The 26,644-nt window shown below is 39.0% G+C and overlaps 1 protein-coding gene across 1 annotated transcript in view; it reads left to right on the top strand.

Moving 5' to 3' along the window:
* The window catches only part of LOC150091034 (rho-related GTP-binding protein RhoE-like), a 291,220-nt gene that overhangs the window by 248,740 nt on the left and 15,836 nt on the right, over positions 1-26,644 (top strand). The window contains exon 4 of the mRNA XM_090381338.1: positions 16,528-16,637. Coding sequence (XP_090237464.1) covers positions 16,528-16,637 — 110 coding nt within the window. The remainder of the gene's footprint in view (positions 1-16,527; positions 16,638-26,644) is intronic.

Genomic DNA, 26,644 nt, shown 5'->3' with positions numbered 1-26,644 from the left:
GGTTTGGGTTTATATAAATGTTTGTTTTGTAATATTTGAGGGATGAAAAACTCGGAATTCCCTATGAGAAGATGTCTACATCAATGAAAATACTTCCAAAAAATTTCTCTATTCGTCCACAGGATACGAATCCTGACCTTACTAAATCTGCGAAAATTGAGTTCTACATCACAACCATCTCTGAATATCAAGGATTGTATAATTCTAAACATCTGTGCAGAGATGTGTATTTTATTACGCCAAAATACTTAAAATGTTCCTCTTTACAAAGATTCCACTGTTTTGGTTCACCCATATTACGCAAATTATCCAACCGAAAGTGGCAGACCATTGACCATTAGCAATGCAATCCATGTATTCCCAAATAAATAAAGCAGTAATTCTCTTTTATACCCATTATGCCAATAATGGGCTGTTTCTAAGACTAGTTTATGTGATTGAATTAACAAAAATTTCATTTGATTTTTCCATTACCAGTATTCCTAATTTTGTAGAATAACTATACCAACAACTTACCCACATTCGCCACTGACCCAATCAAGTACAACAGCGTACAGGTTTTATGGCCTTAAGTCTGCAAACGAAATATAAATTCCTATAAATTGAAAATTGTACCTACATAAATATAATTCCCAGAATATTAAGTTTCTTTGATTTGTTTTGATTCTGTCTTATAACACAATTCCTTATGATGTTTGCTGATTCGTGATATGCTATTCACAGTGCATATAATGCGAGTAAACTGACTATAGTATCCGTTTTATTATGGATTATCCGTTTTATTATGGATACTGTAGTCCAGCTCGTTCCTAGATTCTTAGCCAACCAATATTTTCCACAGGTTTGGAAGCCCAATAGGGCCCCCATATATTCATTACACAGAGTCCCAATGAATCCGCCGCCTATTCTTAAAGAACAGTGACTTTTCACCATCTGGTAGAATTCTTTATACCAGATTGACCTGAAACAAAGATCAACGATTATCAATATTTTTACGATGAATGCGATTCTGCAAAGCATTAACAAATTTAGGAAGTTGCAGTCATCTCTCTCAAATTCTAATAAACCGTTGACAACATATACATCCTTATGCATATTAGCTTCCATTAAATTTATTAGAAAATCAAGCAGTATGTCTTTACCTTCCTGACTTTTGAAACTCGTTCTCGAATGGAATAAGTGTATTGTCCTCCAAAGAGGTATGTTATCCGGCTTTGTCTTCCAGCAGTGTACTATTTCTTACTCAAAGTGATATCTTTTCGAGCTATGCTAATAAAATTATGCTTCTCAGTTCCATACAGACATTGAATCCCCCACTGATTGAATCCACAACAACCCGTTAGATTTCACAGAATAACTTGTATGATAATCACTAAAAAAAATTTAACTCTACTGACCAGCGCTCTCAAAAGAAACTCAGCTAAACTGAATCTCGCCCTTTAATGAAACCTATGACCTCGAGATAAAGTTACAAAAACCTTGTAATCATTTTTGATCAAATACTAAGTTTCTGAGATGTCTTCTCTCTAAGAGTATACCTTTTTACATCTGAATATTACTGATCCACGTCCACAGAATTATTCAAACAGTACAATATCGCGCTGAAATATGAGTTTTACTATGAATAATAATTTACATTGTAATCTTTAGTAATTTTCAAGGAATACCTAGAAAGTTGCATAAAACTGTGGTTTCTACTATAAGAAATATCTTATTGGAGATTTATCTCATATTTCAAAATACTGCACAATTTTAAATTAAAGACATTCGCTTTCTAATTTAAAAATAAAAACACATACACTCTTCTTTATTTTAATAAATTACTACTTCTACCATTATTTTTAAATTCCAAATGACTTGAGTAATGTAGTGGTTGCTGAAATGAGATAAGTCAGGGGAAAAAATGAACTTTCCAAAGCTTGCCCAAAAGAATCTCGTTCTAAAAGAAACGATGGGTACAGTTACCAGCATACATAAAAAAACCCTTTCAGCAGTGGGTGGAATAATTCACTCTACATCACTAAACCTTTTAGAGTCGCGACATAATGCAATTCGTGTTGCCATAGGAACGGTTTTATTTCTAGCATGAAAATAAATCTTTAACGCGACTGACCCGAAAAAGCCATTACAAAAGTGAAGTGGGAGGATTTCCTGAAAATTAATAAAAGCAATATTGCTATCGTTGCGCAATATTAGAGTCCACGTTCAGCGAAATGAAGTATGAAATACGACAGTTTTAAATGATAATCGATTTAGACCTTGTGTTTCATGTCTTGGTTTAACAGTAGCCTGTTGTTTATTGCAGAGGTGGCAAAAAGCATACAGAAAACATGCGTGGAGACTAGCAGTTGGTTAAAGAAGATTTATTTTCAGTGACACAGAAAACACTCAATGAAGTGGTTCGCGGTTCACGAGTTTAGTGTGCTCGGCTCAAATTTCGAGCGTATGTATTAAAAATAACTAAAGTTTGTTTTGTTAAACCGCTTCCACATCATGTGTTGGAATCATTCATGTTGGATACTTCGAATTTTGGCATTTGCCCAAACTGCCGGTTAGCCGACTTCGCCACATCCTTGTAGTAAGGCTTCAGAAACGCTTTCTGTTAAATTATTATCATGTGTGAGTAGAGGGTAGAAGTTATGGGGTGAATAGAATCTTTACAATATCATAGAACTGATTTGCGATGGCATACACCTCTTTTTCCCAAAGGTCCAATTTTTAGCACGTCCAATTCAGAATGGATTAACCCTTCTTGCCCTATGAGTGATTCGTGCAAGACGGCGTACACCCATCTGGGTTTACTTTAGGGAATTTAGCAAAAATAGCTTCCATCGCTGCTACCCACTCACCATTCATCAGTGACGCAAACCCCCTGCCAGCTGCACGTTGCTCGTATTATTGATTTCAATCCAATATTCGTTGTGGTGGAAGAACCAGTTGTGAGGGTAATAAAAAGAATAATTAATGACATCCTACGGCCCTAGTTAAAGATAAATTAACTTCCAATTTTATACGAAACTGCTCCTACATGCAAGTGAAATAATACTTGTTGAATTCCTTGCATTCTTTCAATTTTATATACATTTAGCTTCTTGCTAAGATTTTAAATAAACTTTAAAAAAAAAGCTTATATCATTCTTAATCATAAAGTACATTCACGTGCTTAGTTCCCTCTCCTTCGCGTTTTCTTGTTTATTAACTTTATATCGTGTACGTACAGAAATTTCTTGCTTGTCTTCATATTTCATTTTGTCTTTCGTTTTTCTTAGAACTATCATGTTTAGTTTATATCTTCTTTCTCTTTCACGTGTTGCCTTTTCCATGGCTACCTTAAGAAGGCAGTCTCTGGGTTGGAGTGAAACGGAGATAACAAGTGCGCTCTCTTTTTAGTGGCAATTGCCAACTGCACGATGCACGTGGTGTGCATCAGCGCCTGCCCTTATCTTATTTCACTGCAAAGACTGCATCCTAAAACGAAGATGTAAAAATGCTACGGCTACACCAACTGGGTTATCCACTGCAAGAATAGGTGGTCTTTATTTTTCAGAATTGTAGAATTTTTCAACGAAACAAACAAGGCAGAAACTGTCATTTATGAATGTTAACCATTTCGTTCATAATAAACATTTTTTGCCAGATCAGATTCCTTATGTTAAAAAAAAAACAAGCACTAAAAGTTCTCCACGTTCTATAAGAGAGCAGAAATACCGAATGGCAATAGAATTTTTATTTTTGATTTTATTATACGTGTCATCATCTATTTTTATTAACAGAAGTTTCTTATTTATATATTTGGATGCCGGTATGGTTTAATTTTTAAACAGGCAAGGTAATTAAGGTCGTTTACCGCATGATAAGATACCACACAATTGTAAGTGTGGTTGGGATAGCAATTCCGCTTCCATTTGCAATCATCCCCCCACTCCTCCCCCCCATGTTGAGTGAATAATCTTAATACGGACCATGTGCCATTTGGCTGTACAATGTGTGCGTTCAGAGACCAATTTGCATGTAGTGGAAATCTCTTGCTCGAGATCGGCTACTACAGTCTATTGAAGAGCCCTAAAGAATTCTTCCAGTCGCTGACAGGAATCGAACCCAAACCCGGTTATACTCCAGATTAGGACCTTGATCATTGAATAATCTGGAGTATTTTTTTGGAGTATACTTCTTTTGCTTGAATCCGTCCCAAACTTAGCCATGCCCGCAACGCGGTTACAAGGTTTATTCATAATGTGGAGTATAACCATATTGTAGAACTAAATCCCAAAAATATTGTCACATTTTTTCCGCTAGTGATGGATAAGAAATTATAAGGGATTATAATAGAAACAAAAAGGCATAAAAACATATTGGTTTCAGCAGATGCTATCAAGATTTGGTTGAAGTACGCTGGCCGGTCAAAAATTTGCAAAGGAAATGTCGTGATCTCAAACAACCGGAACCATTCTTTACTGCCATAATTCACCAAAGTATTTTGAGGTAAAAAACTGTTTACAGTTCAAAAAAGGAAATGCAGTTAATAGTTCATAAAAGGAAATAGAGGGGACTCTGTCTTAGGATACCTTGGGATTTATTTATCCACCACTTTATTTTAAATTCTGTGAGGGGCTGGTTCATAGCGTTTATGGTTCTAATTTTTCGATGTAATTTGAATAGTGTCGAGGAGTATTTGCATGACATTATTTAAAACTAAGTGGTTTCTGTTAATTCTTTAGAAAGTCAATTTTTTATATTCTTAATATTATAAAAAGTTTCCATGTAATTACATTTAAAGTAGATTTATTGTTTTCACGTTTTTTCAGCCAGTCGGTTCTAAATATCTAAATTAAAATGGCGATGTTTCAGAATACCTCAATGAACTGTACGAAAAGGGTTCTGAAAATTTCTCCACCTCTGATAACAGCCACAGGATAAAACAGAACATAACAGAGCTTTCTGGTTCTGTAGAAATAATGCACAGTCCAGTGAAATTAACTCTGAACAAAAGTTTCATAATTCTGCTAAAAACATCTTTACTCCAACAAGCATAATACTCACCGGGTTACGTGAAGATCGCTGCAGGTCCTTACAGTACGATAACGTCAGAATAAATCCGGCGTTCTTTTAAATATTAATTCAATATAAACTCCATATCTTTATCAAAACAGTATACACAAAAACCAACTACTCTGCTCACCGATAACAGTACTTCAGTTTAACTCACACAATAAGAAGCATTCAATTCTAAGCCGGCAACACCACAGCGCAGAAATGCTTCATTCATTGCAGGTTGGGAGGGAGTGAATGCATGCGCCACCAACCTGATTCACTCTGATTTCGTATAAAAATGATGGAAAGTGATATGAATTTTTGGAATCACAACTATTCTGTTGGTGTTGGTGTTGTTGTAGTGTTTTAGGAGCATCAGCGACTAAGGCCATATTGCTCTATTATATATACTGTGTGTAAATTGCATGTGTTCTGTGGTCGATGATCTGTTTTCTGGACGAAAAACCAGACTTTCAGGGAGAAAAAATCCCACCACTCTCGCTTGAGCCCGATTAACTCAGCACGTTGTTAAAAAGCCCCATAAAAATTCCTCACGTCATCGACGAAACTCGAATTCAGGTCTTTGTCACCCCGTGTGGGGAGGACGGCGATCATACCAACTGTGCTACCCACTTAGGCACTGTTCTGTGATGAACTCGTGCTTCACTGCGTCATTCATTATCGTTTAACTGACTTGGGTAGTACAATCGGCCTGATCAAACTTCCAACATTGAGTTCTCAATGAATAACATGGTCTCCCCATTACACGCAGTGGATATCACTGGCAAGCGATCGGTTCCGCGCTGATTTTCCTCAACCGCCTATGTATACACAGGGGAAGGGAAAGGGAGAACAAATTGAGAGGCAGCTCCCATATTTAGAAGGGAGGATGTTACCAATTTCGAATATATGCTCTATAATCAGATTCCTTCCACTGAAATAGAAGAGGGGAAGGCAACTTATTAATGGGATCAATTCTCCATGGGGGAGGATGTCATTTCCTGGTGGAAAGTAAAGTCGATTGTTAAGAGAAATCACTTTGGAAATGAACTACAACGGACTCTATATTGATGGTAAGCAGAGTATTTTAAAAAGGTTAGCTATAGGGCTAGTAGTAATGGTTAGGTCTATCCCCAATTCTGTCCTTACTATATTTACGAAAGGAAGTGCCCTCATTTTTCTTTAAAAATATCTCCTGTAAGATCTTGTTGTCATCGCTATTTCGACGGAATCCATGACATTTCATTAGAAAGAATTTTCTATTATTTAGATTTTTAGGTGCGTTTATTTACTTCCGAAAGGCAGATGGCTTAGTTTATCATTTCAGAGACGTTTTTGCAGGAAAGGATAAATCCTTCCCTGCAAAGTGTCCTAAGAAGATTGTCCTCAGCCATCTCTTTATTTCTATATCCATCGTTTTGTTCTGGTGGTCTTTTGCACCATGTAGTGCACAGGCAAGTGCTACACAACCCATCGTACGCAAATTCCCATATTTTTGACATTAAAAACATCGTAAAAAGGTCTGAGAAGCATGGCCTTACTGTGCAGTATTGGTACCGAGCTGTGACCGAGTAAAACTGTCATAGTAGGGCTACCCGAGAACCGACTTAGCAGTACACGTGCAATATGTCCATAAACTGGGTTAGAAGAAAACCACGAGTTTCCGGATGGGAGAACATTGCTTACCATAAAAGCTCTTCCCGTCATTGATGGGGTTCGAACCCGGGCCTTTTTTCACCCGGTGTGGGGAGGATGGTGACGATACCACTGTGCTACCGCGCAGACATGTGACTCAGTTAAGAGACACTTAAAGGTGAGGATGAGGTTTTTGGTTAGTACTAGATTCCCAAGCACAATTTGAACTCAGTCACATGTTTATAAACCTCCATTCCAAAGGCAATAGATTCCCATCCGTACTCAAGGATATCCTTTTGTGGGAAACTGCCCCCGTGACTTTAGTTCAGATGCAAATTTTCTCCTCCAAAACGTCAAATGTAACGCACTTCGAGATGATTCTCCCAATGACTGAGAATTTATTAAAAATTAGAAATGACTCCATGTTTTTCTATGCAATTTTAAATGTTTTATTCGTTCCCAAATAATAAATTACACAAAAAATCCATTTCTTACCATAAGGAACGCTCAGTATACTAAATAATATTACATTTTGAACTAACTTTGTGTATCCATTATCAAGACAAGGTTAACCAGGAAGAAGTACACGGTACATTTGATTTTGATTGATTCAAGAGATCTCATAAGATGATAACAGATTTGAGCAACTAACACATAGCTATTACCTGCACGACCTTGTCTTGATAACGGATACCGAAAGTTGAATAAGAAACGTTGACAAGAATGCAACATTAAGTACTGAATGCGACTTTTGATAGATAAATGGGTTTTTAATTAATTAGCACACAATGGATTTTTATTCGTCCATGTTTCTACTTTGGGGCGCCATAACCCATTTAATTAATTGCCTTATTAATTTAATTAATTAATTTCTTAATCAAGTGATGCCTTTTACACAGAATAACCTCTTGATGGATTTAGTATTTTATGTGGTATGATGATGATCGATATTCCCCGATAGAAGTTTCTCAGAGGAGCTGAATGTCTTTCATTCTTAGTTACTGTTAAAAGATCTCCAGAACGAAGCATCTTAATTGATTTGAGGGAACCTACCAATTCACCAACCCTTTTGTATAAGAAAAAGGACGGCAATTTCTTAATTGATTTCTCAATTGCTGAGTATATGATCAAGAAATTAAAGGCAGGGTCTGAATTTGCTTCAGCTCTGGCTCTCTTTATCATTTTTGTCTGAATCGATGCTTAAATTTTCTGATAAAGATACTGTTGTGGTCCCAGAAGGGGCATTTATACTATCAGGATTAAAGTTTTTTAATGGTTGGTTCGGTGCTTGGGTTCCCCATCCGCCTACAATCACCATCGTAGATCAATTTCTGCTTTCAACCATCTACTAGGCTCTAACATATCATGTCCATTCCATTATGTCATGTCATATGTCCATTCCATCTCCATTCACCAGAAAAGCTTACATTTCACATTCTTCAGGTTAAACTACATCCTAAATTTTTACCAAGTGGCTGCCTTGTCAAGATCAATTGAATCTTTGAGAAAACTTCTGTTATTTCCTCAACAAAACTGCTCAGCAACACAATAACTAATGTTAGCATGGACTCCATAGTCCCCCCCCCCCAGCCTTAATTGAAAGCAAATGCTTACTTCCAATATAACTTTTGTTACTGTTCCCTAAATTTACAATGTTATTTAGTTCTAAAAAATATATTTTAACGTTTGATCATGTTGTACATTATGTGGAATTCTTCCAGTTGTATACATTTGTGCTTTTAGATAAATAAATAATATAATTTTTTAATAAAAAAAGTCTATAGTTACTTCTATTTGAAATATGTAGATGCCCTCACCAGAGCCATCTAGCGTATACCCTTTTAGATGGACTGCTGTATACAAGAGTGAAATAGAATGGATTTAATAATAATAACTAATTTTCCTTGATTTAGCCAAATGTCATTCCGTAATGCTGTACGCTGGCGAAGCCTTTCGTTACCTGTTTGATTTCTTATCAGATTGATCTATGCTTTTTCATCTTCAGAAAATATCTTGTCTGGCACCAGTCTAGAACGCAAATTACTCATGTCTACATTTTGAAGCAAATTGCTCATGGCTAGATTTTGAAGTTAAATGACCAAATCCTAAACAGATGCCAGTCTCACGAGGAAATTCCGTCAAAACTGCTTCGTAAAGGGGCACAGTTATCTTGCATGCCTCCATGATTACTAATATTTTTCTTAATCTCTAACAACCGTTTCCCATGCGGGTTCCAGCTTCTCACAAAGCAACCTAAGGATGTTACGTTCGCGTACACGCTACTGTAATCTTCAGGGATCGATGATATAAATAACCATACCCTCGTTCGATTACAGATTCGGGTTGTGACCTGTTTCAATCTCCACCTCTAGTAGCGCTTGCATATCATCTTTTATCGATTATACATTTTGGACAAGTAATTTGCTTATAACTCACATAATAAAATTTCAGATTGCAGTTTATCCCCGAAAGATTACATGCTTAATGAAGAATTAGCACCTTGTAGTTTGGGGCACATATTGACATTAATTTCACCGCTGCGAGGGGTTTTAAAAAATTAACAGCAACACCGCTGTATGTACCCGCTCGTGAGCAGTTATCACGTGATGTAGGTTACGTAGAAAAGGAGGCAGGCCGCGTGCAGCAGCATCATCAGTTTCAAAGGTATGCGTAAATGGAAACTATTCTTTTGGTGGAAAGGGGCATACCGCAGTTGCCCTGACCTGCGATTATGAAGCAAGATCCACAGTCCTGGATAAAGACTGAAGTCGCACGAGGACTAAATGCAAGGGAATCTTTTAATGGTTTTAATTTTATTATTCACTGCCGTATCATACTGTGGCCAGGAGATGATCACTGCTGCAATGATTCATACTACGTCATGCTGAAATCCTTGAACTCTTCCCCCATTCTCCGATCACGAGTCCTTGTAACTTTAATTTGCTCCACAAGATGAAAAGCCACTCTGAGGTCAACGCTTCCGGACGGTAGGCGTACAAGATACTGCGGGCGATAGATTGCCCCAATGATATCAGATGCCTCTCGCTTGTTTTGGGATCGAGTTCAACAGGAGACCGGAGATTACTTTGAGGGAATATAATCATAAAATACGAATACACTGCTGCTGAAAACTAAACACACAAAACGTAAATAAATCTTTCTCAGATTATGGTAAAATGTTAGTGAGAAATTCCATTTAATGTGTTTATGAGTGGACTACACAATGATTTGAAAAATTGTCTGAAATTAAGTTGTGTAAATGAAGTTAATCAATGGAAATTGTCTAATTAGCTCTCTAATAATCTCGTTTAAAACAAGACTGTTAATTAGTGCTGGGTTTATCAGTTCCTATTCTTGCTTGAAGAACGATGCCGGCTGCCTTCCTTCCTAGAGAATTTCAGACAGGCTATATTGGACTGAGGTGTGGAGATATGGCTGGCCATTCCAAACGGGATCTACACTCACTCTGATGATATTGGTTCCTTTGAAAGGTTTATAAAGGCATTTGTTATCGCCCATTAAACAAAGGTTTGAAGCAATTGTTCCTGAAGAAGGGCTAACATAAGGATGAAAAATCTCGTCTCGATACCTCAGAGCCATAAAGTACCTCACAGAGCACATGAATATCTGCAATGTCCATTAACAATGATTCTGGCCCACATCAATAAACCACTTCTTCCAAGCGTGCCGGAACGCCAGCTAGGTGGAATCTATTTCTTTCAAGGTGAAAGTGCATTGAGAATTCGACTGAAGGTTTGTAGACAGTCGTAGCCAAGAGGTCAAACGAGGGGGTACAGTTATTCACGAGTTCACTTGACTGTGATTCAAGCCGATGTGGCTGCTAATTACAAAGATGATCTTGTATCCTCTATCTTGTCAACGCCTCTGATCATATGTGATCGCCCTGGAGTATAAACAAAAAACTTATTTATATATAGATTCATCAGTGAAGACAATTGTGACATTCTGTTTCTTGGTCCAGTCGAAAAGCTGTCTATAATGGTCAAGGGAACATATAGTGGACATAATGCATAAATACTCCTCCCTTTAAGGCATACCTACCATAGATGACATGCCTTTAACTGTAGGCGTGCTGCCAAAGCATGCCTGCAGATAAAGGAAATTCTGAAGCAAGTTGCTATGCTCCGATATCTCATCGCAGTTAGCATGATAACAATTATCTTTTAATTGAAGTGACAAAGACAGCATCGAACAAGTATTCGAAAGACAATTTGCTTATTTCGAAACTGGTTCCACAGTCTCCTTATAATGCTACGGTTACATCTAGCCACTCGATAAGCTCCATTCTTCTTATTACTCGCCACCTCAAAGAATCATCCAAAGTGTGAAATAAGGATGTTTTTATCAAAAAGAAGCTGCTTTTTATATGGTTACTTGATTTGTATGTTGTGGGACAGGTTGTGAGCGACTTGTTTACTGAGAAAGAGATTTTGTTTTGTAACACAAAACACGAATTTGGTTCTGATTTTGTTTGTGTCATTTTCTGTGCTTATTCCAACCTTTCAGCATCTGTTCTCACTCACATTACACTCTTATGATCAGGTCAATCTCATTTTAAACTGTAGAACGGATCTACCTGATAACTATAATATAATTATTATTACAAATGCATGAACACAAGATGTTTAGACAATACATACACACTAATTAACTATAACTAGCCAAGAATTAACGTTTCCAATGACGACTTCTGGCTGGCACCACTAATTTATATTTATTGCCCGTTTTAACTTATTATAAAACTTTCCATGAGTACTCTAAATCAAAGGACTCGAATGTCGTTTACTGTCCAAGTACAATGAAGAGATTTGTTTGTAATCTGCTATGATCTCAGCCAGTTTCGCATCTGTGACGCGAGATTTTTGCAGGAAGCTAATTTAGGTGACCCGTGATTTAGTTCCCCGCCTTCTATTATCAGTACACTGCTGATGAACTTATTCTGGAAACCGAGGGTGCAGTTAACCCCACACGGATTATAGACGAACGCCGGTTATTTATATGAGGGGGTTTAACGAAATGTGTGTGTCCAACTGTTTGTTTGCTCATCAACTTGATTGTTCTCTAGAACCCTAATCTTCTCGCTAATCCTCTTCCGCCACTCAGTCGGATCGCCGACGAATCAGGCGAACAGAAAAGCTGGTCACTGGAGGGAGGAGAACATCCCCGCTCCGTTAACCGGCAATCAGCAAGGGGACACTTATAGCTTGCAATCAGCAAAAGAAGCGACAGTTTGATTGCCAGTAGTTGTAACGTTAGCTCTCCTAATAAACATTATTTGCAGAGAAAAGCCTCGACAACCTCTGCAGATGAACGAACCCTAGTATCCGAAATAAAAACACAGTCGAGTAACAGTCCCACAGTATCAGTACCTCAGATGCAATCAATGAAGCGATACCTATTTATACAGCTGCCATTCGTCATTCTCCCTCCCAATCCGGATGGGTATAGAATGATTCATAAAGAACGGGAAGCTCAACCATCTCGTGGGAAGGCCTAGAATTTCAACCCCCTCAATGGGTTAGATTGTTTCAAGGTATATACTAAGAAAACTCAGGTAAAGAGACTGTTGACGTTCAATTAAACAGAAATTTATACAGTAATGTGGTAATCCAAATTTCACGATACCCGCTGCAATTGAATTTGACCGAATTTTACCGAATTTCATTAAGGACGTCAAAGCATCCATTCGGCAATATCCGCTATGTCACATGCGCTGTTACAAGTACAGAAAGAAGCTAAAAGGTGTTTCCGTATTGTAAAATCCATCTCTAAAACTGTACCTATAATTAAGAGCGAAAATGAAAATTAACTTAAGTATCGAGAAGCGGAAGATATGAAGTCACTGACCAGAGTGGTTTGCCATTTTTCACTCGTTTCGAGAGGTCTGGGTTCGACTCCCGTCGATGACTGGAGCAATTTCTAAAGTCCTCTTCAATTGAAGTTGTAGCTAGCCTTTTAACGATCAATTTCATCTGGATGCCCTCCTAGTATTAAGATTGATGGCAAACAAATACCCTACGTCCGTAACTTGAAATATCCTATTGTCGTGCTGCTAGATTATACCCTACACATCAACAATCTTCTGAAAAAGGTCAAGAAATTTACTATGGCTATAGTGAGAATCTCTTACTCTACTACAATGCTGTGTTTCTTCCAACTGTAGCTCATGGTTCTCCTATGTGGTTTGAGCGTGTTAAAACTGTGCAGTTTCGACTTAAACTGTACTTTCTTCAGCACTCAATGCTGCTTTGTACGCCTGCAGGACAGTTTCTACGGATACCCTACAAGTAATAGGTAGGACACTGCCGTTAGATCTTTATCTTATATTCAGATCGTACTGTTATCATCTCAAGCACGCATTTCCGGTGGAATTTATTTTCTGGTATTACTGCAAACTCCAAATGATTTTAAGCAGGAAAGGAGGTGTATCTGGACGGAATTTAATAACATTTGACAAGATCGTTGGACCACGAGCAGAAACACATACAAGTTCATCGATAATGTGCTGTTTGCTTCTGATCGGCAGATTTCATCTTAGGTCTCTCCTAATATTTACATCTCTTTTCTCACCACTGGGCACAGTTCCATCAAATCGAAACTTGTTCAGTTGGGTTTAGAAAATAATGACACTTGCCTTTGTCAGCAGCGAGAAGACTGGGCACACGTTATCTTCCATTGCCCTTATTATTTTGACTTTAGAAAATCTCTCCTGAAAAAAAGTTCCGCAGTTCTCGCCTGACAATATAAACGTTTTGATTGAAACTGTCTCCAATTTCAACCATTTTGTTGAAAACGTCAACAGTTTTCTGTTGATGTTTTCAACAAAAGAAGGCAGTTACTGACAAATCCCACGACAAGTTCTAACGACGCATCATTGTGAATGGATGCTTTCTTCTGGCATCCTGCTTGCATGTCAGGATTATCCTTACTAGTACTGAAATTCACGAAGCCTTCAGTGACTTATTCTTCTCTCTCTCTCTCTCTCTCTCTCTCTCTCTCTCTCTCTAGTTTGAACAACTAGAGAAATCTGCTGGCAATCACCGATTTAGTACTGCCTTCGGTGGGTGGGATCTCATCCTTTTTGGACAATTGAGTTAATTCAGGCCCACCTCCTCGTGCTGAGGATGCCCTTTGCTGCTGCCCAGTTAAGGTGGAACATAAAACAACATGTGATATACATTTGGCCAAACGGCAGCATTCTGTAAACAGTGCAATGATTACTGACAGAGTTGAACACTGCTCCAGGTACCGCCGGGCACTAACATACGTATATATTTTTCTATAGTCTTGGGTGTTTTATTGCTTTTCACGGCTTTGTATGGGATAGTTTATAATCAGATAGAGTTTCCCAGCAGAACCGGATGAGTGTACACTGAGTGTACAGAAATCATGGGACACCTACCTAGTAACGGGTAGACCACCTTTTCCCCGGATAAGGACAGTCACACGGCGAGGCATTGAATCCATTAGTTTACGAAAGCGTTCCACAGGTATTTTCATCTAAGCTTGCTGCACCGCTGTCCATAATTCCGTAATATTCCTGGGTGGAGGGTCCAAAGCTCGAACGGACCTTTCCAAAACATCCCAAAGATACTCCACAGGGTTCATGTGAACGGGAAGGCCATTCCATGGTGGTAAAATCTGCGGAATGCTCTTCGAACTATGTTCTAGTCACCACGGCTCTGTGGGGGAGGCTCTTTGTCCTGCTGAAAGAGTCCATTTCCCTGTGGGTGCACAATGACCATGAAGCGATGCAGATGGTCTGCAAGGATAGACACGTAACTTGGACCGCTCAGAGATGCGTGTAGACGTACCAGAGGTCTCAACGTGTGCCAGTTGTACACGCCCCACACCATTACCGACCGTTCTCCTGCCTGAACAGTTCCTTGTTGACATGACGGGTTCATAACTTCGTGCGGTTGCCGCCAGATACGCACCATCCCGTCCGCTCGAAACAACTGGAAATGGGACTCATCGGACTAGGAGTCCCGTTTCCAATCATCCAAGATCCAGTGCCGATGTTCTTTTGCCCAGTTGAGGCATCGAGTCCTGTGTCGTGGTGGTAGCAATGGGATTCTGGTGGGTCGGCGGCTCATATTGCGGCTAATGATCGCCTGATGAGTGGAGACATTTCTGGCACGTCCCTCGTTTGAGTCGGCGGTGATTTGTGCCACCGTCGCTCTCCTGTTGGCTGAAACAATGCGAGACAGACATCGACAGCTACGTTCATCCACCACCTTTCTTCGGCCACAGCGCTCTCCACGATGAAATGGCGTATTCCCGATACACTCTTGATACTGTCGAACTGGGATAGTGCAATTTCTGTACCACCTCCGCAACAGAGTGACCCATGCGTCCGGCACCCACTATCATCCCTCTTTTAAAGTCAGTTAAGTCACGACGTGTATCCATACTGAATCTAATTATCGTCTACGTGAATGCAGTGTACCTATATACCTGCCAAGCAGTGGGTTCGTCCACCAGCGAGAGGGGTGACAGCGTCGCGTTTCCCAGGAACCAGGAATCCCATGAATTCTGTCCTTTCAGTGTATGTGATTTGCATATATGTATATTTGCATATATGTAAATAAAAACTGTAGATGTAAACAGTGAGCAGAAATGACTAATTCAGAAATAAGCCACCAGTTTTCCAACAAGGTGTGAAGATGTATACCAGTTAGTTATTTACTGATGGGAAAACCGCTGATTTTATTTTATCCCATGATAAAATAAAATCAGGAATTACCATTAAGATATCTGACCAAAAAGAATATCTACCGAGTATATGATGTCAACTCAAAGAAAGTAAATAAATAAATAAACAAACCTTGGAGAGCAATCACCCAAGACAATTTGCAAGGTGCCTTACCTTAAAACTTCCATTTTTAGCTAGTTCAGCTGATTTTTAAAAATTCTTCGTTAATGAAACGCTTAATCTGGACTCCATAAAAATTCTTGAAATTCCCCAATGTACTTAAATGAAATAAGTTGATTACAGGGGCAGCTAAGAGAAATTCCGTAAACAATATCAAGAAGCAAAATACCCTAAGGTCCAGAATGAAAACTTCGCTTACAGATTCTTTACCATACCATAAAACTGCTCTAAATTAAATCCGAGTTAAATGCAGCTGTTTAGAAGAAACCACACCTTATCTTAATATAAAAGGGCAATGTGGGTCAAAATAATTTACATTAAGAACTGCAGTTCTTGGCTGAACATATTTCCTGCTGCCTTCTAAGATTTGTTTTTAGCCTTAGGTGTGATTTAAAACTACACAGTTATATACGTTGTCTCGGTCTCCATTATCAACATTCATGAGCTACTTTAAAAGAAAGAAAATCAACTGATTCACAGCAATTTCTTGGCCGGCCAACAGTGTCTGAAGTGAATAATATGTTTGCTCTAATTCACGTGAGACTGTATGCTTTGGTGAAATTATATGAGGAATCCTGCAGAACGAGTTTGTTATTCTAACATACCAGAAAGAGAGAGAGAACCGGAACAACCAGCTGGCAATTATTCACAACAGTCTTTCCGTTGGTGCATAATTATTAACGCAGAGAAGGAGGATGTAATAATAGTGCGCGTCTCCTAGAAATGGTAACACCACACCTGCCATCGACTTAATAAATAAATAATCGTTTTATTATTTCAAAATGGCCGCGTCATATTTACACTCCAACAGCCTGCGCTAATAGCTTTCGCAAAAGACAGAAATCCAATCTTGCACCACCACCACCATCATAAACTAGACTTTACCATCTGTTTCCTGAAAGTAGAGCTCATCGTAATCAGACACACAATTACATGGGCTTAACTCGTGTCTCTTTGTTCCCCAGGTGCCCCTGCATACGATACTGTTCGTCCCTTGGCCTATCAGGATGCCAGCGTGTTCCTGTTGTGCTTCCATATAACCAGCCCGGACTCACTAGATAACACTGTTAACAAGGTAAGTGAAGATGCCTATGGCGTGCAGTAATTTTATTAGTTTTAGAGTATCCTACTACTATTCGCATCTTCTAAGATGCACGCATGCTACAAGTCTTTTGTTCCTCGGTCAGATTTCCTTTTTATCGCGATTATCTTTGAGATGATGGTGGAGTTTTCACAGTGGGTTGCTAATGGCAACGGATACTTCATTACGCAGAGCTGTGCATATTGTTGCATAATCAAGCGAACTTGCTCGATACATGTCATGCATCATTAATTAATCTCGTTGAAGATAAATATTGGTTTTACGCTCTCTCATATGTTAAAGATGTGATTATTATATTTGCTTCTGTGGAAAGTTTATTTAAATTAATGCGCTAGAAATATTTCTCCTCTAAAGGGTGTTTACCGCAGAATTTCATTACGATGTTAAATAGGGAGAAAAGTGGATAATTCTTCATAAAAATATGCGTTTATTTTTAACATTCGGGGTTATTTACGCACGCTTTGGCTATCAGAGCAATATTACTGACCTGCTTATATCATAGGTTAATCATTCGATATTAGATTTATTTTTGGATAAATTTTATGAGTAGCCATGAAACTGTATGATACAACTGAATAAATTTAGCTAAACAAAAACCAGAAAGAAATTTTGCTACTTTAAAGAAAAGGGGATTGTGTCGTCAACCTCCTGGCATTACTGTCGTTCACGATCAATCATAAAAAAAAAAAGATTATCATCCTAAGTGACTCGTCGCCACACTGTCCTTGAACAGGAAGAGGCATTGGCCATGTTGATCCCTCACTTGACAACGCAATCCTGCAGCACATCTTCTCTAACTGTTCAGAAGAAACCTGATTTACATCTGAAAACCTCCTCCTGCGGATCACAATACGATCATTGTGATAATATCACTGCCAGCACCTAAAGATGGATGATCGCCAGTTAGGAAAATGTATAATCCTTAAAAACATCAACATAGGTCATTACCCTATTTCAACTATACTAGCGAAACATATTTGTTGAGCTGAACATCAATGAAGCTTCCCATGAACGTCAAGATGGATGGAATTCATTACCATATCTGCAATGTCCAAAATATGCATCATTAGTCCTCACTCTAAACAGTGGTGGAATGACCACCTGACAGCGGCCTTCAAAAAAAAGCAGACAGTCCATGCAGACTTCTTGAACTGAAATCTGCATGTCACTCGGTCCAAATCACACCGCTCCTAGTTATCGAGAATTCTACTCGACTCCTCAAAACTCATTTATCTAGGAGATCAATTCACCCATAATAACATTACATTTGTAAAATGGTGGATGTAGGAATCCCACAAGGTAGAGATCTCTATCTGTCCTGCTCTTTGTTGCAATATTCGCTCCACTAATGAATCAAGTTGTAGCTTCTTTTCATATACTGATGATATTGTGTGTTACATGCCATCCAAGGACCATGGCATGGTATGCAACACCGAAAATTCCATGCAACCAACAGCCATGCAAGTGATCCTGATGATAGGAAAACCTTCTCAGAAATTCTGAACAGTTATGTGAACACTTTCTGAATGTCGAGTTTGTCGGTCTTAGTAAATCAAGTACAGTACTCATTTTACCCAGAGAATGACAGCTTCTACCGTCAATAACTCCCACAAATAGTTTAAAATTCCTAACAGCAATCATCGATATAAACTTGAATTTAAAGCAACATATCCAATCGCATTACTCAAAATCCTTAAGAGTGTTCTTGGGAATAAAGATAAATTTGTGTAAAACTCACAATAAAGAAATCATCAGGAAGTATCTCGCAGCTTACTTGAATAATATGCTCTCCATGCCGTTAAAAGTCTGGTCTACCAGCTTCCGCAGCATCCTCAAGAAAGTATTGGACTTCGAAATCTCGGTGTTGAAGTAAGACCAATGAGTAATCTCACTAGCCCTACATCACATCCAAAAGTGTCCTCTGTTACAACCCTTGGTACACGCCCACACTCCTGAAAATTAAGGCGTTATCACATCTATCTCATTCAAACATGATTACATCAACATATGGAACAGGATGGCGTGGAGTTTCCTGGAAGACAACCTCCGCAGCACCCCTTTCCTTCTAACTTAAGCTCCAGATATTACATAACTTCAATAGACGCTTCCCAAATGCGACTCTCGCGCACTCAACTTACTAAACATTTATTTTATTATCCTTATTTTGGTAAATTAAATGTAACTGGACGCCTTCTGACTATACTGTTGGATGGATGCTGGTGTTGGTGAATTACCTTTGTATTTCTGATTATTGTTTTATACGCAGTCTATTGTGAGAATACGGAATGTATTTAATTTAACTTAATAAAGAAATATTAAGAATATTATTATTAAGTAGTAGTTCTAATAAGTCTGCTGAATAAATATGAGCTTTAAAATTTTGTATCAACCATCATTTTCAAGAGAAAGGAAATGAAAGATTTATGTAAAAATTTTGAATAAAATTGGAATGTAATTAACAATTATTTAAATACTTTTTTCTTTTCTTTTTTTCACGTATCAATATTTGGTGCAGCTGGCTGTAACCAAAGAATTGTTAAGACTACAAATATTACAGAAATATTATCAATGATAAATGCTTTTCTTTCATATGAGTAGTATATAATTCTAGTATGTAATTCTGATTTCCAACATTGGTGCATACACCATCCTAATCAATGGAATAAACATGATTTGGAATCGCTAAGTAACCCCCCCCCAGCATAACCTATTGAACCAACCAGGATTATTTATACACTTCTTTCATTTTAGAAAAAAAAATATACAAAGGAATTAATTTCTACCCATCTTTCAATATAGTCACCAATAAATTGTCTAAGTTAAAAGGAGAAAAAATGAAAATCCAGCAAACGGTTTCAACTCGTTCAAAAAAAACTTAACATGTAGTTTATTCAAAATTTTCCACACAGCAAATAGTTTTATTTTCTTTCCTACGCTCCGGTTGCTTATTTAATTAAAAATTTATAACAGTCTTTGGACTACTGTGAGCACGTTCCAGCGATGAATTGAACTGAAAATGTTTTCACGAACTTACTGTACTCCCAACCTTTTTATATTACATCTGAATATAAAAATAAGCCTACATGACAGTTACAATATTGGCTATATCCACTTCACTACATCTAGTTTGATTCAAAAAATAAATAAATAAAAACCTTAGAAGCGATACTCCACACCCGCCTTGTGATACGATATACCGTACTAGATAGCGTTAGTTGAACTTCGTTAGCAGTTACATTGTACGTTTAAATAAATACATATAACGACTTAGATTACAAACGTAATATAATTAATTATATTTAACATAATTAATTATACATATAACCACTTAGGTTACGTAACATAAATAATTGGTAAAAACAAATAATTAATACATAACTTGATACGAAAGTTATATAAAGGGATTTCGCAGATAACACTCGTTACTGAAACGTAAATATAGCGTTATAACTGTGTTTGGATACAAGTTTAGGATTTAATTTTGTACAGAAATTGAAATTTTATTGAAAGTAAATCTAAATCATGACTCAAACCAGAGCAGCAAAGCAAAGGGCTCAAGCCAATGGGAATGCTGTGGCCCAGGGGAGAACTGAGGGGGGCAGTTGTCCTCTGAATCACAGCCTTGTAAGATGCACTATTTGCTTGATGTTTGCGGAGCAGTCAAGTATGGAACATGATACTGCCATGGGGGATGTCTTTGTGTGTGTGCGATGCAAGGAGTGTAAGGAGATAAGGCGACAACTCAGCGTTGTTATGGGCCTATATGAGAGCTTGAAGGATAGGGTGGATGCCCTCGAAGGATTACAAGTGAGGGGCCCATCAAGCTCTCAGCTGCCCACACCAATGCCAGAGCTTGCACTTGGTCATCGCGGAACACAGCGGCAACCCCCAAGGCAGAATGCGCTGGTCCCAAAGGAACTAGTAGTTGTTGGTGACTCTATTGTCAGGGAAACGGGAAACATGCTTTGTAAAAAGGATAGGTGGAATAGGACCAGGGTATGTCTGCCAGGGGCAAAAGTTGATGACGTTGTAGAGCGGATATCATCTTTTAAGGGCACAAAAGGTGATATAGTTGTACACGTTGGCACTAATGACATTAAGAGTAGGAGACCGGCGGAATTACTTGACAAGTACAGGTCACTGATGAAAAAAAGCCGTGAATTAGGGTTGAAATTGAAAGTGTCTGCAATTCTGCCCAGACACGATAGGAGGGAGTATATGATGAGAGCCCTGTCAATCAATTCGGCCCTGGAAAGATTGTGCAGGGCTCAAGGGGTAGAATTTTTTTCAGCCTGGTCTGTACTTGTTAACAGGAGAGACTGCTTCTACAGGGATGGGATACACTTAAATAGAAAGGGTGCAAGAATGTTTGCTGATGCTATCGAGGCAATGTTAGGTGGGTCGGAAAACTGCTAGATTGGGGGGATACAAGGACTAATAGATTAACAGTAGCCACTGGCAGAGGTGAAAGTGATTCTTGCACTGCTTCTATTGGAATGAGCCGCAGCCTGGAAAATAAGATGCAGGATATTTCAGAGACTGCTGGGAATCATTGGGGTACAAGTAAACACATGGGTTGTGTTAGGGTAGCTAAGAAAAAGAACAGGTGCATGTATACTTGTGTGTACACCAATGCTAGGAGTTTAGTAAATAAATTTGATGAATTTGAGGTATTGCTCAAAACATCAAAGGCAGATATTGTGGGGATTTCAGAGACGTGGTGTCACACAGATATAAGAAATGCAGAACTGGAATTTGGGGAGTACAACGTCTACAGAAGGGATAGACAGGATAGGAAGGGGGGAGGGGTTATGCTATTAGTTAAAAAACACATAAAATCCAAGGAAGTGAAGCCAGTCGACATCGCTGGACAGTGCAGTGTCGAGTCAGTTTGGTGTGACATAAGCATTGGGAGATCAAAATTGAGAGTAGGAGTGTGCTATAGGCCTAATGACTCTGATGAGTATAATAAGAAACTGTTCGGAGAAATAGAGTGGGCCAGTAAATCAGAGAGTCTTATAATGGGGGATTTTAATTTCCCAGATATTGACTGGAATTTGGGGGCTGGTCACTCACACAGTAGCAAGGCTTTTGTGGATTTATTGGATGATTGTTTTCTACATCAGCATGTTCGGGAGGCAACTAGAGGGAGTAATACTCTTGATTTGATTATCAGTAGTGATTCTTCATGCATTAAGAATCTGCAGATAAATGAACCACTTGGTGGCAGTGATCACAGTGTGCTGAAGTGGGAGTTACTCAAAGAGGTAACTACCATTAGGGGTAAAGGGAAGGGGCATTGCTTTCGTAAAGGCGACTACAATGGACTGAGACAGTATTTAAATTCTATACAGTGGGATCAACTGATGATATTGCCAACAGCAAATTCAAAATGGGAAGCATTCAAAGAACTTATCGTGGAAGCTACTAGGCTTTACATACCAACTAAGAAATATTGTTCAAGGTTTAGGCCTAAATGGTTGTCAGATGAACTAATGAGGCATATGGCAGAGAAGAAAAATGCATGGGATACATACAAATTAACACGTGACACGGACGCCTATGATAGATACAAGTTGATCTGTAACCAAGTTACAAAGGAGGTTAGGCAGGCGAAGGCAGATTACGAGAGATCCTTGGCAAGGGATGCGAAGAAAAACAGCAAAGAGTTCTTTACTTATGTAAACTCTAGAAGGAAGGGGATGAATCAGATTGGTCCACTTGAGATCGATGGGTCAACTGTTGATGACCCTGCTCGGGTAGCTAACAAACTAAATGAATATTTTGCATCGACATTCACACATGAGGAGTTATTCAGCGAGGGGAATGCCAGAGGTGTATTCAACTCTAGCAGTAAGCTAGAGAATCTTGTAATAACTGAGAGCAAAGTGGAGGAGAAATTGTTGAAGATAAACACAAGAAAGGCACCTGGGGTGGATGGGATCTATCCAGTTATATTAAAGGAGGCAGCAAAGGAGGTAAGCAAACCCTTAGCCATAATTATGAGAGCTTCCTTGGACTCAGGGGAGGTACCCATTGACTGGAGATGTGCAAATGTGACCCCAATTCACAAAGGGGGATCAAAGGCTGACACAAGTAATTATAGACCTGTGAGTTTAACTTCTGTTCCCGGAAAATTAATGGAGGCACTGGTGAAAGAAGCACTGCAGGATCATCTAGACAAGACTTCAGTTATAGCTAGGACACAGCATGGTTTTGTTAAGGGGAAGTCTTGCCTGACCAATTTGATTGGATACTATGATGCAGTCACAAAAGAACTGGATGCAGGGAATAACTTTGATATTATATACTTGGATCTTAGAAAGGCTTTTGATACTGTTGCACATGGAAGACTGCTGCACAAATTGGAGCAGTGTGGCATTGGAGGCAAGTTGCTGCTATGGATAAAGGGGTGGTTGAGGGGGAGAAGACAGAGAGTGGTAATCAATGGACACTGCTCATCGTGGACTAATGTTATTAGTGGAGTCCCTCAGGGTTCAGTATTGGGGCCTTTATTGTTTTCTGTATTTATAAATGATATTGATGATGGTATATCAGGCTTAATGTCCAAGTTTGCAGACGATACGAAGGTTGGCAGGGTTGTCAAGGACACTACTGACACTATGCTGCTGCAACAGGATTTGGAAAGGTTGAGCAGATGGGCTTCGAGGTGGCAAATGAAGTTTAACATTGACAAATGTAAAGTACTACATATGGGAAACAGCAACCCCAGAGCAACGTATCAACTCTGTGGTACTACACTGACAGTGGTAGAGAATGAAAGGGACCTGGGGGTGGTGGTGCAGGCAGATATGAAGTTCTCTGAGCAGTGCAGACGAGCTGCAAGAGTAGCTCATGGTGTATTGTCAATGATATATAGAAATTTTTCTAGCAGGGATAAGGAGGTGATTATTCCCTTGTATAAGGCAATGGTCAGGCCACACCTAGAGTACTGTATACAGGCCTGGAGGCCTCATTTCAGGAAGGATGTAGAGCTGCTGGAACGAGTACAGAGAAGGGCAACTAGATTGGTGAATGGGACAAAGGGGTTCTCTTACGAAGAAAGGCTTAAGTTTTGCAAATTACAGTGTCTGGAAACTAGGCACCAGCGGGGTGATCTGATAGAGGTGTACAAAGCCTTGAATGGTTTGAGCATGCTCAATGCTGATGGGATTCTTCCTCTAGCTCAGAAAAATCACCTGAGAGGGCATAAATTCAAATTGAGGAAAGACAGATGTAGGATAGATGTGCGGAAATTTGCCTTTAGCCAGCGGGTGGTTGGTGGGTGGAACAGACTTCCATCCCTTGTCGTGGAAGTTGATAGCCTAAATAAGTTTAAGGCTCAGCTGGACAGGTATTTCGAACGAACAGAGGGGTGAAGTGGAAGTGGTTATTTTTATTTATTTATGTTACTTTTTTTTTTTTTTTTTTTGGCTGATGCTGCATAAGCTTGCTTTCTTGCATCAAATGCCTCTACTAATGCTAATGCTAATGCTAATACTTTGTTAATTCACACTCGTTTCTATTTAAATACCTCAATTTTCGTGCTTGGGTATGATAGGCATCATTTGTTAAACAGAAAATGGGAAGGTGGTAATATTAATTTTAGCTTTATGTAATCCCCCCACGCCACCTTCACCCGACATACAAAAAGAATTCGGTGTACAAGTCAGCAATTTTCAAAACTTTCCTCGAATATTTTTAAAAGAATTTCTAGTTTAACCAGGAATGAAATTAAAACAGATAAATTTCAAAAGGTAGCAAACGCGAGCAAAAAAACACGTGACAGATGAAAACATTGCACTGTCGTGCACGTGAAATGAGTTACTATAAAAGAATGGAATGCATTTTAATGCTGTAATTTTAGGGAGAATTTTAAACTGTAAACACAATTTAAATGGAAAACAACTGAACAGCAAAATGCAATACACTATAAAGAGAATTTAAAGTTTCGATTTGCTGGCATAAATCAAAAACTGTAAAAGAAAAACAATGAGGAACTTAAGATTGAATCCTTCAATTAGTAGTAAGGCTTCAGGAGCATCAGCGACTAAGGCCATATTGCTCTGTGTACATTGTCTGTAAATTGTGTGTTCTCTGAGTCGATTTTCTCTTTTCTGAACTCAAAACCCAAGTTCCCGGGAGAAAAAACTATGCTGCCCTCGCCTGAGACCGACTAACTCTGCCACATTGTGAAAAAGGCCCATAAAAGTTCCTCCCGTCATCGACAGGACTCGAACTCAGGTCTTTTTCCGCCCGGTGTGGGGAGGACGGAAATTCTACCCACTGTGGTACCCCCAGAAGGCACAATCCTTCGAGTGATTAAAACGAGTGATTTACAACTCGACTGTGTTAAGAAGGCTTAATTCAAGTGGACTCTCTGCAAGGAAGCCATTGTTTGTATCCCATTAACCCAAAACCACCGCAGAGCTCGTAGAAACATGTGACTTCGAGCCCTGACAAATGGGGCACAGTTCTGGTCTCTGATGAGTCCCGTTTTAGCCTACAAACAGATACTAGACGTTATTTCAACTGGAGACAATGAGGAATGCGGTACCATCCCTCCAACATCAGAGAAAGGGACACTTACGGTGGTAGTGGCGGTGTTCTCGTGTGGGACCGAATAATGATCAACGGCCGCATCTCTTCATCTTTATGATAGGAGTAATATAACTGCGCAGAATTACTGAAAACAGATCTTCGAACCTTGTGTGACTTTTCCGGGGTGCGATTGGCCCAAATTTTCGTGCATGAAATTTTCGTTTCATGCACGACAACACAGAGCTCAAGTGGTGGAGGAATATCTTGAAACTGAAGATATCCGACGATTGCCGTGGCCATCACGATCTCTCAGACTTAAATCGGATTGAACATGTGTGGGGACGCTCTTGGACGTCGCATTGCACGCCGACAGCCAACTCCTCGGTTACGAGCGCAGACTTACGGTGAGCTAAGGTTTTTCCTAGTAGAAGAATGGGATTTGTTGCCACAGTCTCTTATGGACATCCTTATACTATAGGCAAGGCGTTGCTGGATCTCATTTTTGCCTCAAATTAGATCCTTATTTAGGAAGCAGTTTATTTCTGCCTTCTGATCACAAGGCTTTAAGCTGTCAAATAAACATATCACAGAAGAGGAGATGCACTACTCTTGTCCCAGTCACGCTGAACTTTAGGAGAGCAGACTGGCAATTATTAGGACGTAAACTTGATTGCATTGATTGGTTCCCTTCCCACGGATTATTGATTTTGTCGCAGTCACCGATCATCTTATTAGCACAATCTCCTCTATCATTCAAGATTTCGTATCTCTCAGTAAAAATTACACGAACAGATTTCCTCATGTTTTCTGCACTGCCAAAAAGCAGTGCAGAAAAACACTTCAGGACGACACGTGATGAAACATATATGTCACTGTTCAAGGAACGTAGATGCAACATTAAAAGGATGATCAGAATTCAGTACGCTCGTTATATTCAATCAGTTCAACGCAGTTTCACCGTGAATCTCCATTCACGCCATTTTGAAACATGCTTAAAAATTCTAATAACTGCTCAACAGGAACCAGGATCATTGATTCAAACGGCAAACCTATATACAACCTGTGGCAAAACAAAAGCAGATCTTTTTGCGACCATTTTCTCCTCGTTTTCCGAGAAAACTGCAGCTACAGCTGCTTCAACTTATCAATTTCAAGTCATTAAGAATGATACACTTAATCTCTCAGAGGACACAGCCGATATCATTCAGGTTTCAAGATGTTCCTCCACCACTTGAGCTCTGTGTGCAAAGTTGTTGTCGTGCATATGCATATAATATTGCATATATTCAATCATTCCGTAAAGACTCGTATTTACCACACTCACTCCAAAACAGTCGATGTTATTCTTGTTCCAAAGAGCAGCGCAATCCACTCACTAGATAATTACCGTCCCATCTGCCTTCTGAACTCGCTAAAAAAAATTTTGGACGATATCTTTC

This window comes from Mastigoproctus giganteus, chromosome 1, assembly GCF_048544385.1.
Source record: "Mastigoproctus giganteus isolate SK-2022 chromosome 1, ASM4854438v1, whole genome shotgun sequence".
NCBI classification, from domain to species: Eukaryota; Metazoa; Arthropoda; class Arachnida; order Uropygi; family Thelyphonidae; genus Mastigoproctus; species Mastigoproctus giganteus.
Note: the sequence above shows the minus strand (reverse complement) of the source record. Positions and strands in the feature narration are given on the sequence as shown.